This window comes from Cibotium barometz, chromosome 55 (assembly GCF_041138505.1).
Source record: "Cibotium barometz isolate CiBa-2024 chromosome 55, ASM4113850v1, whole genome shotgun sequence".
NCBI classification, from domain to species: Eukaryota; Viridiplantae; Streptophyta; class Polypodiopsida; order Cyatheales; family Cibotiaceae; genus Cibotium; species Cibotium barometz.
Genome location: NC_141100.1, coordinates 28,892,943 through 28,912,661, shown reverse-complemented (window position 1 = coordinate 28,912,661; position 19,719 = coordinate 28,892,943). Strand labels below are relative to the sequence as shown.

General features: G+C 39.9%; 1 protein-coding gene across 3 annotated transcripts; it reads right to left on the bottom strand.

The window, feature by feature from the left end:
* Positions 1-2,401: 2,401 nt before the first annotated feature.
* On the bottom strand, positions 2,402-5,947 carry LOC147607594 (uncharacterized). Of its 3 annotated transcripts, XM_086790216.1 has the most exons (4): positions 5,525-5,649; positions 5,389-5,451; positions 5,257-5,304; positions 2,402-5,177 (listed from the first exon to the last, which is right to left on the bottom strand). In XM_086790216.1, the coding sequence occupies exons 3-4, from the start codon at positions 5,282-5,284 to the stop codon at positions 2,878-2,880; spliced, it is 2,328 nt and encodes a 775-aa protein (XP_086646342.1). In that variant the 5' UTR covers positions 5,285-5,304; positions 5,389-5,451; positions 5,525-5,649; the 3' UTR covers positions 2,402-2,877. The 3 variants fall into 3 exon arrangements, with proteins under 3 accessions (XP_086646342.1, XP_086646341.1, XP_086646344.1); XM_086790215.1 differs by having other exon boundaries at positions 5,389-5,947; XM_086790218.1 differs by lacking the exon at positions 5,389-5,451 and having other exon boundaries at positions 5,525-5,595.
* Positions 5,948-19,719: the final 13,772 nt, after the last annotated feature.

The following is a 19,719-nucleotide window of genomic DNA, read 5'->3' as shown; positions in this document are numbered from 1 at the left end:
AAATCTCCATCAAGTGCTCGTCAAGAACGACATTCCCATCGCTCTCCTAACCACACTCATAGAAGGCAAAGAACTCCTTCAAGTGGTCCTCATCCAAAAGTGGAAGAAGTGAAAGAAGCGGTTTCCATCAAAACGAAGAAGAAGGTCTCCTTCACCTCCAAGACCTTTACCCCCAAAATATGATGAAAGAAGCTTTCCACAAGAAAGGTCAAGTGCTCTTAGTCATGCCGCACCACGAAGGTGCAAAAGGACCTACTATGTTTTGAAGAGAGCTCGTAAGCTTCAAAAGTTCAAAGAGGGTGGAAAGAGTGTGACTTTTCTCACATTTGATGGCACGTATGTTAATACAGATAAACTGCTAAACTTTATTCATCAATTTGATGCGGCGTTTGGTGGGGAGCAGATTACCAAACAATCAAAGTTGTGCCATATAGCTATGTACATGAAAAGGTCCCGCTTATGGTGGGCATGTCTTCGCTCTCAAGGATTGAGGCCCAAGACTTGGAGAGCTTGTAGGGTTGCTATCACATGGAGCAATTCCTACCCGATCAAGCCAAGGATGATGCGCTCACAGCATGGCGTGCTCTCAAGCTCGAAAAGGGAGAGACTATGCAAGATTATGTATCTTGCTTGATGCATGTATCTCCTTTGATCAAGCTACATGTCCAAGGCTATGTTGATCAAGAGGAGTCCTAAAAACTTTTTTGAAGTCCTAAAAACTTTTTCGAAGTTCTAAAAACTACAACTCTCTCATACAAACCTTTCCGAAATTCTAACTCTAACATGCTCTAAATTACCACACAAAAACGCCCTCCAAAAGTCTAGAGAGAGAATGTAAAAATACACTGCTATCAAACTTTCTCTACTTGATTAAAATCATCTAAAAACCATTTCCAAACTTTCATTATGGAAAAATTTACTAGAGACCTATTACAATATATTTATAAAGATATATATAGGTACACATACACACGTATATATATATATATATATATATATATATATATATATGTGTGTGTGTGTGTGTGTGTGTGTACATACGTAAATATATGTGTGTGTGTGAGACACACACACACATAAATGGCTGCTTGTTGCCGTGTGGCTAGGGTTCTGGAGGTACCATGGCTTTTGGTAGGGCAAGTGGAGACCTAGGCATGAATGGGCTTCTTGGGTACATCCCTCATTGGATTTGCATGGGTACTTCTAGGGTATAGGTAGTGACCACTAAAGTTGTGCAAAACACTCTCATTAATGTTGTGAGAAGAGGAGAAAATGCTTCTTAGACCCATGTTTGAAATATAGTAGGGATATCCTATTAATCAAATGTCATAACATTACTTGTAAATTTTGCACATTCTATCACAAATGTTGTTTTATTGTCATCCTTTGGTGCCATCAAAAACTAATTTTATTTATTAAAACCATTGAAAAAGCTAAAATTTTCAATTCATGTAGTAAAAACTATTATCACTAACAATTAAGATGACAAAAATAGACTACTTCTAGAGGAATAATAAAGAAAATGTCGCATTGAAAATGTGTTTGACCAAGGGGCAAATGTGTGTGTTGGCCACCAATGCAAAAAAAAAAAGGTCTAGCACAAACTTTGTTTCTCTATGATTACTTATTTGATCAAGCCATGTTCTCATTTTAATTCAAATGTCTTAATTCTTTATTCGATGTGCACATTCAAACTTCAAATATAATTCTATAATTTTATGTATCTATATAATCTCGACGCATAAAGGCAAGTTTTTTTCCAAATTCATAATTCAAAGATATTTAAAACTACCCCTATTTACACATGAAAATAACAAGTTTGGAAGCCTTTACATCAACCCATTGCCAAACAAAACTATTTTTTTTCAAATTCATAATTCAAAGATATAATAAATCAGCCCTGCTTACACATGAAAATAACAAGCTTCTAATTCTTTTCATAATGATGAGTATGTATTTACTCCATTGCACAAACACACAATTTTTTTCAAATTCATAAGCTTCCGAGTCTTTACGTACATAATCAACCCATTCCCAAATATTCACCTTGACCCAAGTTTTAATAACCAACAATGTAGACAAAACTACAAACTAATAAGAAAAAACACAATTTCATTTGGGAAATGATCTCGTATCGAATGCTTTCTTACTTTGATGCCATTGGGCATACCCTTTCTAATTACAAAGCAAATAGTTCATTGTGATCCCATCGGGTGTTTTGTCTGCACAGCAAATAACTCATCGTGCTTCTGTATACTTCAAGGGGCAACATCCCAAGAGGGAGCTTCTCAAGCACTTGTGCTTTAAAAAGGGCAACCCACTTAAAATAACAATCCAATAGAGTAGCACTAAGCACAATATCAGTCCTAAGCAACCCCATACAACATTCTTGGCATCTCCCGCATAACAACACCATCTTCAATTTTTTCTCAATGTCTATGCAAAATTAATTTTCAATGTCTATTCTTCCCCTGCTTACTCACCCGGGCTTTACTGGGCATGTCTACTAGTACAGACCAAGTGAATAGAACAAGACCAAGACACCAAAAACACGACATAGATATCCACCAAACATCTTCAAGAACACCACCTCACATTTACACATCCAATGTCCACCAAAACATTTTGGAGTGCAATATCGTTTTCGAATAACCCCATGTAGCAATCTTGCCCCACCTCCCATGCTCCCACAAGCTTTAAAGCTACAGCAATTGAAGGTGGTTGGATTGGGAAATATAACCTTTCCACTACATCCATTCAAAGCAGCTCAGTGTGCGATCACTTAAGACATATCATGCAATTGGTGTCATCAGAGAGAGGCAAAGGTCAAAATGGAAGTCACCTGCTTAATGGATTTACCTCTTTGCAGTCCCTTACTCAAAAGTCCCAAAAATTCTCAATTTTGAACATCTCTTGCAAACCCGACTTTTGGAGCTCCAGTAACTCCTTGTGAAGATCATTACGATCATCCGTGAAAAAGGGAGATCTTGAAGTCTTCACAATTAGTTTAAGCTGCTCCTTCAGGCCTTCATCCAGCACAAAAGCCTCCAAGCCCTCTACGACAAGGACAGTTTGCAGATTTTCACCTCTCACTTTGAGCCAAGCTTTCCATGCCTGAACAGCTGGTCCCTTCTTTTCCCCTTGATCTCCTTCAATCTCCATGAAATCAACGTCAGACTGCTTGCTGCTCCCCTGCATCTCCTGCTCTTTCGTGATCTCCTTCAGAGCAGTTTGGATGGGTTTTGAAGCAGATGCTTCTACTGAAGCTGAAATTACCATTGGATCCACCCAATAGGCCCTTGCTTTATCGCCTTTATCAAACACATTCATATATAAGCTCATGTAAGGCAACTTCAATGCTACACTCAACCTTGCATAATGAGGAGAAGCCTTGGCAGCAGTTACATTTGTAGCATCCTCTTTTTCCCTTAACTTCACCTGAACATAGATAACCGTTATATTGTCCACTGTCAACTCATCATCATCACCACCAGTAAAGGCAAAGATGAGCAGATCAACCCCCCATGCACCCGCAGCACATTGGATAGCACAGCCTCGCTCAGCACACTTCAAAAAGTCATCAAATGTCATATCAGAGAGCTTCTTGTAAATCCTTCGAAAAGAGTTGAAATGCAACCGGGCATTGGCTAACTTCTTTTCCCCATCAGTCAATGCTCGCCCGATCAACTCCAACAATGACTTTCCAACCAAGTGCTTGCAGAAATCATCCACAGTGTAGAGGCCAGGCTGTGTTTGCTCTCCGTCATCTTTGGCATGTAGAAGTATGATCTTAGCTACCAGCTCCCCTGTAAATCCCCCGTCAATCCATCCACCTGCAAGCGCGTTCACTAGTGACCCATAAAGTTCCCGACTCCTTCCTGATCTATTCAGAATTCTACTGGCCTCTGCTGCAGCCATCGATACAAGTGGCTCAGAGCTCCACACTGTCCACACCAGTTCATGAGTTGGTGAAACAGAAAGAACTGACAGAAGATGATTCGCCACCAGTTCTGACGCGAGTTTAGAACGGGGATCGACATCAAGCCCAACGGTAGCTCCTAACAAACTCAATGCTGCCTCTTCTGGGAGGTCCTTCCTTTTAATGATGTATTCATACCATTTAGCAGGCCCTCCCAACAGCTTATCTTTAGCAAGGCTGTACGTTTCATTGAAGGCAACTTGCTTCCCTCCTTGTGTGTACTCCTCCCCTTCAGGTAAATCAGGCAAATAAGACTTGAAAGTAGCCCACCACAATGGCCTGCCATATCTCACAGCCCAATGGGGATTAGCAATGTTGTTGAGAGTTTTGGTGGAAAAGAGCTGCAGTGAATCCTTTTCTGAGATGTCTGCTGAGAAGGTCCCCCAGATTGGAGGTGCTAGCATGACATCACAAGCAGCTGCTCGGTCTGAAGGGTCAGCCCAATCCGGGGCAGAAAAATTTGATATCTCGGAGGATGTGTCCATAAACAGCACTAGAACTCCGCTTCCACTGGCTGCACGGGTGGCTCTCCTAATTGGAAGGAAGCAGTTCAAGTGATTATCATTCCTCACCAGATGCCTAGCTTCATCAAACACAAATAAAATCTCCAACTTTCGATCATGCTCTATCATAATATCCTTAGGCCGTAAATTTTCAAATATCACCCTAGTCTCCTTTTCCCAGACAGTCCACGTAAGCTGCTTGCTACCCTGAATTTGTGTCAAACCACCTTTGGCGAAGTTTTCCTCTAGAAGTTTGTTGGTCTCCTCTTGCACGTCCTTCCAATACATGGAGCCTTCCATTGTCTCTATCAGAAATTGTTCATGACTCCAACCACTATTCTTGACTCTGTTTGCCAGCATACGAATGCATGCGATGAAGTAAGCCAAAGTAAAATTCATGCACGCTAGTTGCCCTTGTAGGCTCTCATCGCTGCCAAGATGCTTCATAGCTTGCTCACAGAACCACTTTGCAATCCAAGAGCTCTTGGGATAGCCACTCCCGCCCGCAAACGAACAATAAACCACCCATACATCCTTCTTCCACAATTCGCATACCAGCCTGCTCTTCCCCCAGCCACTAGACTGGAAAAGGCCAGCACTCGGAGCATAGCCACCCTTTTGCATTATGCATGTCAAAGCTCGATACATAGTGGAGACATTGTCCGAGTTCTGGTATTCCAGCTTAAACGCCCTTTCTGAAAGAGCATGAAAAAGAGAAAAAAATCAGAGAGCAGGGGTCAGAAATCTTTGCCTACCTCCAGTCAGTCGGCTTACCTCTGGCATCTGAAGCAGCTGGTTGCATCCGCTGCTTTTTGGGTGGGCCTGAAAATAGAGAATGAAGCAGTTGAGTTCCAATCTCCAAAGCCCTACTCACAGACACACACAGAACCTAGGCACCATACATACCTCCTGGTTCGTCAAATAAGCGAGCGTGCACGACGTTGGGCAACCGAAGTACACTATTTAATGCTGCAATTGGACACCATGCCTCGTATGGTTCCAGATACACATACTCCACAGAAAGCGCATCCATCAGCCAAACCTTTAAGCCCTTGTCAAGATTGTCTGGCACAGGCACGCGTTTCACTCCCCTCCTGTCAAGCGTGTCTGGATCTGTGGCCATCTCGCTCGCCGGGTGTAGCGCGATTTCTCTCACCATCGCTGTGGCTTGTGCCGGTAGGGTTAGGGTAGAAGTTTTATTATAAAAGTGCTACGCATGTGAGAAAATGGATAGCAGGCCTGCGTATCCCGCATGTGCATTGTGCACTTCAAAAAAAAAGAGTAAAAAGCACGCTACATCTCTATACTTGAAGGTGATACGCTCGGTAACCTAATTAATGAATTCAATGCCATGACTGCCATGACTGTGTTTCCTAATGTTTGTGGAGCAGTAGATGGCACCCACATCACTACAGGATCTCTGCGTACCCACAGCTAATAACCAACTCTTGCCACAGCGTCAGTATAAGCATTGATATGTGTGTCTATATATGCATCCGTATATGTGTCGGTATGTGCATCCTTATATGCGTCAATAACATTACTTTTTTGCAAGTTCTTTTGTTGCCTTTTCTTAATGGCTTTTTTTTCTATTTTGTCACTTCCTAGGCCAGGGATAGAAGAAATGAAATGTCTTGGAATAGTTTATGGTGTCTTGGAGGTAGCGTATGCATATGCATACAGGAATGACAATGATGAGTGTGCAAGAAAAAGAGAGGGGGAGTGTCATCAAAATTAAAGTTTGATGAATGTTGTGCTTTATCAAGGCTTTTCTCTCTCTAAAAGTGGCCATTTGAGATAGAAAAGGCACACAAAAGCACATATGGATGGACAAAGAGGCATGTATGAAAGTGAATTCAAGGCAAGAGAAGTGCCAAAAGGTGAATTTCATTTCAAAAGTGCATGGAAGATTCTCCTAGGATCTCATCAGAATTTTATGGAGTAAAAACGGGCCTTCGAAAGACCTAAAACGGCTAAAATACGACTTACGAGAGGTATCCAAGGTGGGTGCATGGACAATGAATTATGAAAATGGGAAGGAGGGCTTTATTTGATCCAATTAGGACACATTTCCACCAATGAAAGAGGTGGAAATAGGCTCCCCATGTGTCACACATGCTCTACCTCTCTCTAAGCCACATGGATGCTATAAATGGCATCAAGCTTCCACCTCATCAACTCGAGTTCTTAAAAGGGGATTGTCTTACTCATTAGGAGAGCAATTAGAGTGTGAAAAGCACAAGTGAAAGCTCTCATCAAGCTCTTCAAGATCAAGCACTCTTATGCTAGTTACATGCTTAACCCTTGGTAGATAAGTATATAGACTATGGAGCACTTCCAACTCAAGCTCCTAACCAAATCCTCTTCAAGACTCTCCTTTTCTCCGTGGCTTGAGTAGCCATTGAGGCTTTGAGAAGAGGACAACGTAGCTCAAGGTCCTAAGCAAGCCCAAAAGCTCAAGCGCTATGGAGATCCTAGCCTCCATGTTCCAAGAGCTGTATTAATTTAAGCTTCTCTCTTTTTGTAAGAGTTCAAGAGCAAAGAATTAATACAAAGCCTTTCGAGGGGGGGTCGGCCTCAAGAATTCCGGCCCTCAATCTTGCTTATTTGTGTTAGGTTCTTGATTCGCATGCTTATTTTGCATATGCTAGTTGTTTGTGTGTATGTGAGTAGCTAAATGAATGCATGAGCTAGTGGTTGGTGTGTGTGTGTGAGTAGCCAAATGAATGCATATGTGAGTTGTTTGTGTGAATGCATTAGCTACTATGTTATTCCTATCACATGCTATCACTACTACTAAGGGTGGAAATTAAAAGGAACTCAATACTAAAAGATCTTGAGTAAATACTTTTTATTTGCTATAAAGAAGCTTATAGTAAACTTGGTTACATTAGTATCAGAGCATTGTAGGTGTTGCTTAATTAAAACTAGGATTTCTAATTAAGCTACGATCCAAGCACTCTCATTAAAAGGTAGTGAATATTGTGAAGGAATCATGTCTTTCATTCCACACAATGAGCATAGTTGGCATCAAGTAAATTTTAAGGAAGATGAAGCTTCAACACAAGGAACTCATGCCTTAAGGAACTTAGTACAAAGCTTGCATGATGCACAACATAATCCCTTTTTCAGACCCACGGTCCAAGCTTTAATGTTTTCTCATGGCATGGTTCTTACAACAAGGTCTCCTCCACGAGAAGCCAATTCTTTACAAGGGAGTGGGCATGTAAGAATGTCCATGGAACAGGAGGGGCAATCTCCATCAAGTGCTCCTCACCAAACGATGTTCCCGTTGTAGACGGCGGGCGGCGAAGATCTTCTTCAAGTGATGGGTCTTCCTCATCCAAAAGTGGAAGAAGCTAAAGAAGTCATTTTCATCGAAGTAGGAGAAGGTCTCCTTCACGTCCATCAAGCCCTTCACTCTCAAAAGGTGATGAAGAGAGTTCTCTACAAGAAAGGTCAAGCGCATGCACTCGCATACCAAGAAGGCGCAAAAGGACCTATTATGCTGGGAAGAGAGCTCGCAAGCTTCAAACGTTCAAGGAGGGTGGAACGAATGTGACTTTTGTCACATTTGATGGTACATATGGCAACACGGATAAAGTCTTCGACTTTATCCAACAATTTGATGCGGCTTTTGGTGGAGAGCATTTCCCCGAACATTCCAAGCTTTGTCATGTGGCCATGTACATGCAAAGGTCCGCTCGTCAATGGTGGGCGAGTCTTCGAGCTCAAGGTTTGCGGCCCAAAACTTGGCGGGAATGTAGAAATGCTATTATGAAGCAATTTCTAAGCGACCAAGCTCAAGATGATGTGCTATCATCATGGCATGCTCTTAAGGTCGAAAAGGGAGAGAGTATACAGCACTACATAGACAAGTTTTGGGATTTACATCTCAAAGCTATTGTCTTTAAGAAGAGAAATTTCTCGGAGCAAAAGCAACAGTTTTTGGCTGTTGGACTCCATGAAGATATGCATGGATATGTTCATGCACAAAAGCCCGCAACTATCTCCGAAGTCATCCATCACTCATTGGTGGGTAGCAAGATTTTCCCTTTCAACAAAATGACTATTAAGTTATACGAGAAAGGTGAAAAGACTATCCACAATGAGCGGCCTTCTCAAGACTTCAAAAAGTCAAATGAAGAAGAAGGAGAAAGGGGTGTACAAGGGGCAGAACAAGCTCTCACCTGAGGAGCTTAAAAGGTATAAGAAGGAGAACTGATCCTTCAAGTGTGGAGAACAAGGGTACTCCTACTGCGCTTGTCCCACAAAAGTCATCAAGAAGGGTCCTCCTCAAGCCACACAAGTAAGTTTCCCATCTAATATGCAAAAAAGATACTAATCAATTATGCTATGTGTGGGGAAAAGTTAAGGATCAAGATGCTTTTATATTATTTGATCCTGGCTCATCCCATAATTTGATTTCAGTTGAGTTAGCCCAAAAGTTATGCATCAGGACTGAAGAAATGGGACCTGCACTCGATGGGATGCTGACGGAGCCTTTAAAGGGCCACAAGTCTCTGTCACACCACTGATTGGGAAGCTCAAGGTACGCATTCATATCACATGTGTGTGGACTATCGTGCACTAAACAAGAACACAATTAAAAATCGATTCCCAGTCCTTCGCATAATAGAGGACATCTTTGATAAGCTACAAGTTTCATCTTACTTTAGTAGGATAGATCTTAAAAGTGGCTATCATCAAATCAGGATAGTACCTCATGACATCCACAAGACTGCTTTTCGTACGCAGTTTGGTTTGTATGAGTATGTAGTGATGCCCTTTGGTCTTACAAATGCTCCAGCAACCTTTAATAAAGCCTATCAAGCTGAAAGGAGTCAAACCAGAAGCGATGCCACAGGAGGAATGGCAAGACTTGGATGAGCTCACCAAGTCTACCATCATGCTAACACTCTCTAAATCTGTTTACTTCAATGTCAAAGACAAGACCACTAGTTATGATTTATGGTAGAAATTATGTGACCTATATGAGAAGTAGAGTGCAGCTTCTCAGCAAGTTTATTTGCTAAAACAATTGGTTGACTTGAAGATGAAGGAAGGGACTTCCATGTCCAATCATCTTAATGAGTTCAATACTATTTTCAGTCAGCTGTCAGCACACGGCATTACATTTAATGATTTTGTGAAAGCTATGTTCTTGTTGGTCACATGACCAAAAAGCTGGGACACTTTTCGTATAGCTCTTAGTAATTCTGCCCCTGCTGCTCTGCTGATGGTCTTACTAGTGCAAATGTTGAAGGCGGTTCGCTAACAGAGGAAGTAAACAGAAAGAACATGGAACCAGCCAAGGGTTCCAGTGCCCTCATGGTGGTGAGGGAGAGATCCCATGCAAAGGGGAAGTCGATAGAGAGAAATCAGTCTCGTAGCAAATCATGTGGTCGAAGAGCAAGAAGGACATTGAGTGCTATTACTGCAAAAATAAGGGCCACATGAAGAAAGACTATTACAAGTGGAAACGTTGTCGTGACGTGGGCGGTGTCGCTGGGAAAGTGCGAGGCTTCTAGCTATGAGAGTTGGTGCCAAATTTAACAAGGAAACTTGCACACAAAATTTTCCCAAGGAGCATAGGACATCTCCATTTCTTTAATGACATATTCATGAGTCAATTCACCTCAATACATCCTTGAACTCATCCTGATGATTGCACAAAATTGTGTACCAAGTGCTTGTCCATTTTCAAGCATAGATTCACTGGCTCCTTTTTCCATATCCCTCGAACCAATCACATGTAGGCATAACATAACCTTCAATTTTTTCCAACATACATGTGACCATTTACATTCTATACATCCAGTGCCTTCAAATCCATCATTCCAAGATGTCCTTTATCACCTGAAAGCCTGCTTTTAAATTCTAACATTTCACAAACAAAAGATAGTATACTGCATAGCTATAACATGCTCATGAATTCCAAAATTGGATCGAGTAGAAGTGAATCCAACTTCCCACAGCTTGAAAGTATTTTTGATACCCTTTTCTCACAATTCTCCAAGTTCCAAATCCTTTAATTTTTTTCTCCAAAGCATTTTACTCGTTTCCAAATCCCTTAAGGATATATGAGATATACGATTTTTCTAAATCGTATGAAGAGATAGTATATAAAAATAAATAAAAAACAAACCACTTATCTGAAGGTTTACAAGTGTAATTTTTCTTGACTTTATTTCACTAATCTCAAGAGCCGCTTCGCTTCTGCAGATATCTGAACTTTGATTTTTTGCCGCCCCCTACACTCTGGTTTTCTCCTCTTTTTTCCCGCAAGGAATGCGGCCCTCACCACCTTTTGCAGCCCAAGATTCGGGATTCCCTTTTCCAAAAGGCTGCGCTTGCTTCTATTTTGCACAATATCCAGAAATTTCGAGATCTTTTGTATATATATATATAGGCACCCCATTACTTAAAGGCATTGGCCGTTAAGTGGGAAGTTGTTCGGGTGGTAAAGCCCATTGTGCCAACCCTAAGTAAGTGGGTGGGCGGACACCATTCTTTGTAGTCTTACTAATAAGGACTCTCTAAAACCCTAGTCACTCATTGTGACAAGGAGTCCACATCTTGTGTCTTCTCCTTCTTCTCCATCTCTGTGCTACTCTACACACACACACACACTCCGTGTGCACTCTTCAAAACTGGGCATCAATACTGAAGAAATGGGACCTGCACTTGATGCCAATGGAGCCTTTAAAGGGCAAGGTCCGTGCCACGCCATTGATTGGGAAGCTTAGGCTACATGTTCAAGAGTAAGTTGATCAAGAGGAGTTTTATGTATCTCCTTTATTGCATGAGGATGTTATCTTAGGGGTGCCATGGTTTCATCGCATCGCCATACAACTCACTTATCCTAATAGGGTTATCACTTCTCATCATAGAGGTAAATCCATTAGTATTAACACTGAGAGGAAGGGAACCACCATAACTGAGAGGAAGGGAACTACCATAACTGTTGTATCTAATGATGTTATACAAAAGTCAATAAAAACTTCTCTTTTTGTGTATATGGTTTTTTTCAAAGACTCTCCTTCTTCTCATGATACACTCTATCAAATGTCTAATACTAATACAAGCTTTAATGATGAAATGAATTATATGTCTTTCCTTCAAGCATATAGTGATTATTTTTCAGATTCTATCCCTAGTGAGTTACCCCCTTCATGTGAGGAGAGGATGACCATAGGATTGAATTAGTACCAGGTAGCACATCCCCTAATAAGCCCCCATATCGTGTCTCTCATGCACAACAAGAAGAGATACTCTCTCAAGTGAATGAGCTTCGTGAGAAGGGGATGGTACGACCTACTTCATCTCCCTTTTGCTCACACCTGTGTTGTTAGTGCAAAAGAAGGATGGGTCCTATTGCATGTGTGTGGACTATCGTGCACTAAACGAGAACACAATCAAGAATCTATTTCCAGTCCCTCGTATAGAGGACATTTTTGACAAGCTACAAGGTTCATCTTACTTTAAAGGATAGACCTTAAAAGTGGCTATCATCAAATAAGGATAGTACCCCATGACATCCATAAGACTCTTTTTCGTATGTAGTGTGGCTTGTATGAGTACGTGGTGATGCCCTTTGGCCTTACCAATGCTCTAGCAACCTTTAATAGGTTAATGGAAAGATTATTTAGGAAGCATAGGGCATACACTAGAGTGTTCTTTGATGACATTATAATCTACTCTAGGACAATAGAACACAAAGAGCACTTAAAGGCAATTTTTAAAGAATTGCATGCTAATAGACTTTATGTAAATGGGAAGAAAAGTGAGTTCTTCCTTAATAAGATCAAGTACCTTGGTCACATTATCTCTAAGGAGGGTATCCAAATGGATCTCGAGAAGCTTAAGGTAATAGATGAGTGGCCACAACCAAAGAACCTTCATGAGTTAAGAAGTTTTATTTGCATGTGCTCCTATTATAGATGCTTTATTTCAAAGTTCTCTATAATAGCAAGTCCACTCCATGATTTGACAAAGAAAAAGGTCAAATTTCAATGGACCATGAAAGAAAACAATGCTTTTAAAGAGCTCAAGGAAAGGCTTATGATGAAACCACTATTGATATTGCCTTATTTCAATAAGCCTTTTGAAATTCATTGTGATGCTTATGGTGATAGCATCGGGGCTTTCTTTCTCAAGAAGTACATCCTATTGCTTATGAAAGTAGATGGTTGAACTCTCACAAGAACAAGTACTAGGAATCTATGAGAAAGAACTACTTGCAGTTATCCATGCTCTAGATTCTTGGAAGCATTACTTGTTGGGTACACCCTTCATAATACATACATATCACCAAAGCATTAAATATTTTTTTACACAAACCAAGCTTTCTAATGACAAGCAAATGATATGGGCTAATTTTCTCTCTCAATTTCATTTTCACATAGCCCATATCCCGGGAAAGCAAAATGCGGTTGTGGATGCACTCTCATGAAGGCCTAAAGTAAATGCCGTCTCCATAGCATATAATCATGATCTTGCAAGCATGATTGACAAGTATGCACCAGATGAAGGCTATATCTCTATTATGGCAAATTTAGAGAGTAACAACGCCCACAAACCTTTCTCAATAAAAGAAGGATTCCTCTTGCATGGTTCACGGCTATTATGTGAAACCAAAGAACTTCATGATTGAGAAGGTAATGTATAAATCTCATGCTCCACCATATGCAGGGCATCATGGCATTCAAGCCACTACTCAAGCAACAAAGACTTACTTCTATTGGCCCTCTATGCAAAAGGACATGCATGATTATGTAGAACAATGCATGGTATGTCAAAAGTTCAAGTATATGATGAGGAAAATCCCTTGGATTGTTGCATCCATTGCCAATTCTAGAAGCTCCATGAGAGAGTATTTCAATGGACTTCATCTTTGGATTGCTGAAGTGCATACATGGGAATACGAGTATATGTACAGTGGTAGACTAATTTAGTAAACAGGCTCATTTCATACCTTTTCAGAAGACCACATGGCCACCATATTCACATTCTAATTTTTCAAGTACCATCATGCGATGCCAAGTTCAATAGTCTCTGATAGAGACTCAAGAATAATGTCTCTTTTGGAGGGGGCTATTTGAAAATTTGGGCACTAAACTCAATTTCTCGTCAACCTATCACCCTCAAACGGATGGGCAAACAGAGATTGTGAATTCCATCATCCTTGATCTTCTCAAAAGCTATGTTGGGGAGAAAGATCAAAGTAAACAATGGGAGAAATACTTACCTTTGGTAGAGTTTGCATATAATAACACAATGCATACCTCTATAGGGAATTCTCCATTTGAGATTGTGGAAGGTCGTCCAAAGCCTCCACCTACCTCTCTTAAGGATGCATTCAAATATATTTGTAGTAGCTGATGAGTATGTCCATGACAACAAGATAGCTTTTCAAAAGATAAAAGAAGCTATTGAGGTGTCACAACAAAAGCAAAAACGGGTTGCTGATAAGCATTAAAGGCCTTTAGAGCTAAAAGAGGATGAATGGGTTTTGCTCAAGTTTCCCAAGGCTTGTTTACATTAAAAAACGGACAAGGATTGGCAACGAAGGCCCACACATCATCAAAAGATTTATCCTAAGCTTTCTAAGAGATATTGTGGTCCATTTCAGATTCCTAAAAGGATCAATGAAATGTCTTTTAAACTCAAGTTACCAAAGCATTGGCATATACATAATGCCTTTCATGTGAGTCTACTTAAGCCATTTAAAGGTACATCCCCAATGGACCCTATAGAAGAGGATCCTCCTGAGATTGATGACCAAGAGGAGATCCTACAATCTGAGGCCATCCTTAAGCATGAGGATAACATTCTCCGAAGTGGTAAGGTAATATGTAGCTATTTAATTAAGTTTAAGAATTATCTTCTTGAAGATGCTAAATAGATGCATGAACCCCAAAATTGAAGGATTCTCTTGCCCTGTTTGCAAGATTATAAGTTCCTTCATGATTTAAATGATAACCAAGACATCAATGTATAAAAATGTTTAAAGATTTAATGCAATGTTCTTTTTTTTTCTTTACTAATATGCATTAAAATGTTTTATGTGTATACACCAATGTTTCCAAGGAATAGTTTAACGATGACTGTCTCCTAAACACCTACTAGACTTGCCATCTAGTTCAGGAATGTAATCTTGCTCAAATGTGGATCCGGAGCATAGATGGGATTCCTTTCACTTGATACAAGCATCGTCGAGGATGACTACGATTTCAAGGGAGGGGCATCAAAATTTAATTTTGATGAGTTTTGTGCTTTATCAAGGCTTTTCTCTCTCTAAAAGTGGCCATTTGGGAAAGAAGAAGCACAAGAAAGCACATATTGTTGGATAGTAAGGCATATATGGAAGTGAATTCAAGGCATATATGGAAGTGAATTCAAGGCTACGGAAGTACCAAAAGGTGAATTCCACTTCACAAGTGCATGGAAAATTTCCCTAGGATATCATTAGTATTTTATGGAGTACAAAAAACAGGCCTTCGAAGGACTTAAAATTTGCTAAAATACGGCTTCTGAGAGGTGACAAAAGTGGAAGTGAGGGCCAAGAATAATAAAAATTGGAATGATGGCTTTGTTTGGCCAATTTGGGACACTTTTAACCCAATTAGAGGGCAAGATCTAGGCGTGCTCCTCCTCCCATGACTTGCCCATTCTCCACCTCTCTCTAGCCACATGGATGCTAAAATTGGCATCACTTTTCACCTCATCAAGTCATGAACTTCAAGGAGGTTTATCTCTCTCATTAATAAGCTAATTAGAGTGATCAAAAGCACAAGTGAGAGCTCTCACAAAGCTCTTTGCGGTCAAGCACTCATATGCAAGCTATATGCTTAAGATTATGTACCACCCGTTGGTAGCTAAGTATGATACTTAAGCTATGGAGAACTTTCATCTCAAGCTCCTTCCCTAATCCTCTTCAAAGCTCTCCTTTTCTCCACAAGTACTCTTGGCTTGAATAGCCATTGAGGCTTTGAGAAGAGGACAATGTAGTGCAAGGGAGAAGCAAGCCAACAAGCTCATGGGTTATGGAGATCCTAGCCTCCATGGTCCTAATGATGTATTAATTCAAGCTACTCTCTTTTTGTAAAGACTTCAAAAGGAAAGATTAATACAAAGCCTCTCAATGGGGGATTGGCAGCCTCAAGAAATCCAACCCTCAATCTTGTGTTGATTGTGTCGAGATCTTGCTTTAATGTGCTTGTTACGCATATGCGAATTGTATATGTGTGTTGCAACAAGACAAGAGGTTCCTTCAACTAGGGTTCCCGCATCCATTTAGCATCTTTAAGTGGATAATTCTTAAACTTAATCAAATACCTACGTATTACCTTACCACTTTGAAGAATGTTATCCTCATGCTTAAGGATGGCCTTAGGTCGTAGGATCTCCTCTTGGTCCTCAATCTCAAAAGGATCCTCTTCTATAGGGTCCATCTTTGGAGGTGTACCTTTAAACGGCTTAAGCAGACTCACATGAATAACATTATGTATATACCAATGCTCTTAACAACTTGATTCTAAAAGATGTTTCATTGATACTTTTAAGAAAGTAAAATGGACCATAATACCTCTTACCAATATTAGGATAAATCTTTTGATATCTCATGGGCCATCCTCGCCAACGCTTGCCCCTATCTTTTGACGTAAACAAGCCTTGGGAAACTTCAACAAGACCCATTCATCCTCTTTTAGGCCTTCAATGCTTATCTCAGCAACCTCTTTTTGCTTTTGTTGTGACACTTGAATTGCTTCTTTTATCTTTTGAAAAGCTATCTTAATGTTTGAATGCATCCTTAAGATAGGTGGAGGCTTTGGGTGGCTGTCAACTATCTCAAATGGAGACTTCCTTGTAGAGGTATGCACCGTGTTATTATATGCAAACTCTACTATCTCAAATGGAGACTTCCTTGTAGAGGTATGCACCGTGTTATTATATGCAAACTCTACTATAGGTAAGTATTTCTCCCATTGTTTACTTTGATCTTTCTCTCCAACATAGCCTTTGAGAAGATCAAGGATTATAGAATTCACAATCTCTGTTTGCCCATCTGTTTGAGGAGAGTGATAGGTCAACGAGAAATTGAGTCTTGCGCCCAAATTTTCAAATAGCCCCCTTCAAAAGAGACTTGTCATTCTTGGGTCTCCATCAGAGACAATTGAACTTGACATCCCGTGGTACTTGAAATTTTGGGATATGAATATGGTAGCCATGTGGTGCGACTTAATAGTCCTCTTTAACAAATATGAAATAAGCCTATTTACTCAATCGGTCTACCATTGTCCATATACTCATATTTCCATGATGGAGTTGGACAATCCAAAGATGAAGTCCATTGAAACACTCTCCCATGGAGCTCTAGAATTGGCAATGGTTGCAACAATCTAGGGGCTTTTCCTCTATCATACATGACCTTCTGAGATACCCTGCATTGTTCTACATAATCATGGATGTCCTTTTGCATAATTGGCGAATAGAAGTAAGTTTCTATTGCTTGAGTAGTGGCTTGGATACCACGATGCCCTACATATGGTGGAGCATGAGCCTCATACATTAGCTTCTCTCACGAAGTTCCTTGGTTACACATAATTGTGAACCATGCAAGAGGAATCCTTCTTTAGTGAGAAAGGTTCATGGGCCTTGCTACTCTCTAAATCTGCCATGATAGAGATATAGTCTTCATCTTGTGCATACTTGTCAATCATACTTGCAAGATCATGATTATGTACTATGGAGACAACATTTACTCTAGGCCCCCATAAGCGTGCATACGTAACCGCATTTTGCTTTCCAGGATTGTGGGCTATGTGAAAATGAAATTGAGAGAGAAAATTAGCCCATCTAATTTTCTTTTGTCAGAAATCTTGGTTTGCGTAAGAAAGTATTTAATGCTTTGGTGATCTATATATATTATAGAGGGTGTACCCAATAAGTAATGCTTTGATGATCTGTACGTATTATGAAGGGTGTATCCAACAAGTAATGCTTCCAAGAACCTAAAGCATGAATAACTGCAAGCAGTTCTTTCTCATAGATTCCTAGTACTTGTTCTTGTGAGGTCAACCTTCTCTTTTCATAAGTAATAGGATGTCCTTCTTGAGGAAGAACAGTCCCAATGCTATCACCACAAGCATCACAATGAACTTCAAAAGGCTTATTAAAATTGGGAAATACCAAAAGTGGTTTTGTTCATCATAAGTCTTTTCCTGAGCTCTTTAAAAGCATTGTCTTCTTTCATGGTCAATTGGAATTTGACCTTTTTCTTTGTCAAATTATGGAGCGGACCCACTATTATAGAGACCTTTGAAATAAAGCATCTATAATAGGAGCACATGCCAATAAAGCTTCTTAACTCATGAAGGTTCTTCAATTGTGGCCACTCATCTATTACCTTAAGCTTCTCAGGATCCATTTGGGTACCCTCCTTAGAGATAGTATGACCAAGGTACCTTACCTCTTTAAGGAAGAACTCACTTTTCTTCCCATTTACATAAAGTCTATTAGCATTGCCTTTAAGTGCTCTTTGTGTTCTTCTATTGTCCTAGAGTAGATAATAATATCATCTAGAACACTCCAATGTATGCCCCATGCTTCCTAACTAATATTTCCATCAACCTATTATGGTTGCTAGAGCATTGGTAAGGCTAAAGGCCATCACCACGTACTCATAGAAGACAAATTGCGTACGAAAAAGCAATCTTATGGATGTCATAAGGTACTATCCTTATTTGATGATAGCCACTTTTATTTGATGATAGCCACTTTTAAGGTTTATCCTACTAAAGTAAGATGAACCTTCTAGCTTATCAAAAATGTCCTCTATATATGAGGGACTGGAAAAATCGATTCTTGATTGTGTTCTTGTTTAGCACACGTCATTAAGGCTAGTTATACTAAAAGAGCCAAGAGTAAATACTTTTGTTATTTGCCCTAAAGAGCTTAATGCAAATTGATTTCACGCTTTTTCTTGAAGAACACGTCTTTTTTCTATGGGCGCCAATTTTGGTGTACATTATATTTGATGGATGCCGTTTTTGTTGGATGCTTTTTTATGAGGGCGTTTTTCTTGGAAAACTCCAAATTTTGGCACACTCCAGTTTTTATAAATTGGAGGCCCTCGATTGTGATTGCAATTGTGGTTGTGGTTGAGATTCTTGGAGATTTAGATTAAGATTGTGATTGAGATTGAGATTGTGAATAAGATTGAGATCAAGACTCATGTACATGAGAAGCGAGGGGGTGGTCTCGGGAGGTTATGAGCTGGCAATTAATTGCATCTACCTTGTAAACTCTGATTCTTCTATCCATTATTCTATTAAGTATCCTTACTCTTTAAGTGCGGCCTCACGTTATATGTGTGTGTGTGTGTGTGTGTGTGTGTGTGTGTGTGTGTGTGTGTGTGTGTGTGTGTGTTATACATACATACATACATACATATATATATATATATATATATATATATATAATATGTATGTATGTACGTATGTATACATACATACATACATACATACATACATACATACATACATACATATATATATATATATATATATACACACACACACATATATATACATATACATATACATACATACATACATACATATATAGATATAGATATAGATACATGTATATATATATGTCTGTATGCATGTGTGTGTGTGTGTGTTTATATATATATGTATATATCTATGTATGTATGTATGTATGTATGTATGTATATGTGTGTGTGTGTGTGTGTGTGTGTGTGTGTGTGTGTGTGTGTGTGTGTCATCAAAAAGTAATTTTGATAAGTTTTGTGCTTTACCAAGTCTTTTCTCTCTCTCAAAGTGGCCATTCAGGAGAGATAAAGTATAAGAACGCACATGTTGTTGGACAACAAGGCATGTATGAAAGTGAATTCAAGGCTAAGGAAGTGCCAATAGGTGAATACCACTTCGCAAGTGCATGGAAAATTTTCCTAGGATCTCATCAATATTTTATGGAGCACAAATTTGCCTCTAAGGGACTTAAAATTGCCAAAATACTGCTTACGGGAGGTGGGAAAAGTGGGAATGACGGCAAAGGATCATGAAAATGGGAATAAGGGCTTTGTTTAGCCAATTGGGACATTTTTCACCCATTTAGAGGGCAAGAATTAGGCGCCCTCTTTATCCCATGCCTTACCCATTCTCCACCTCTCTCTAGTCACATGGATACTAATTTTGGCATGACTTT

What these genes read in the sequence shown, in the direction of transcription:
- LOC147607594 (XM_086790215.1), bottom strand. Translation starts at nt 5,641, where the DNA reads ATGGTGAGAGAAATCGCGCTACACCCGGCGAGCGAGATGGCCACAGAT. An exon ending in CTTATTTGACGAACCAGGAG is followed by an intron (nt 5,305 to 5,388) that starts GTATGTATGGTG and finishes CTCTATTTTCAG; the next exon opens with GCCCACCCAAAAAGCAGCGG. An exon ending in AGCTGCTTCAGATGCCAGAG is followed by an intron (nt 5,178 to 5,256) that starts GTAAGCCGACTG and finishes ATGCTCTTTCAG; the next exon opens with AAAGGGCGTTTAAGCTGGAA.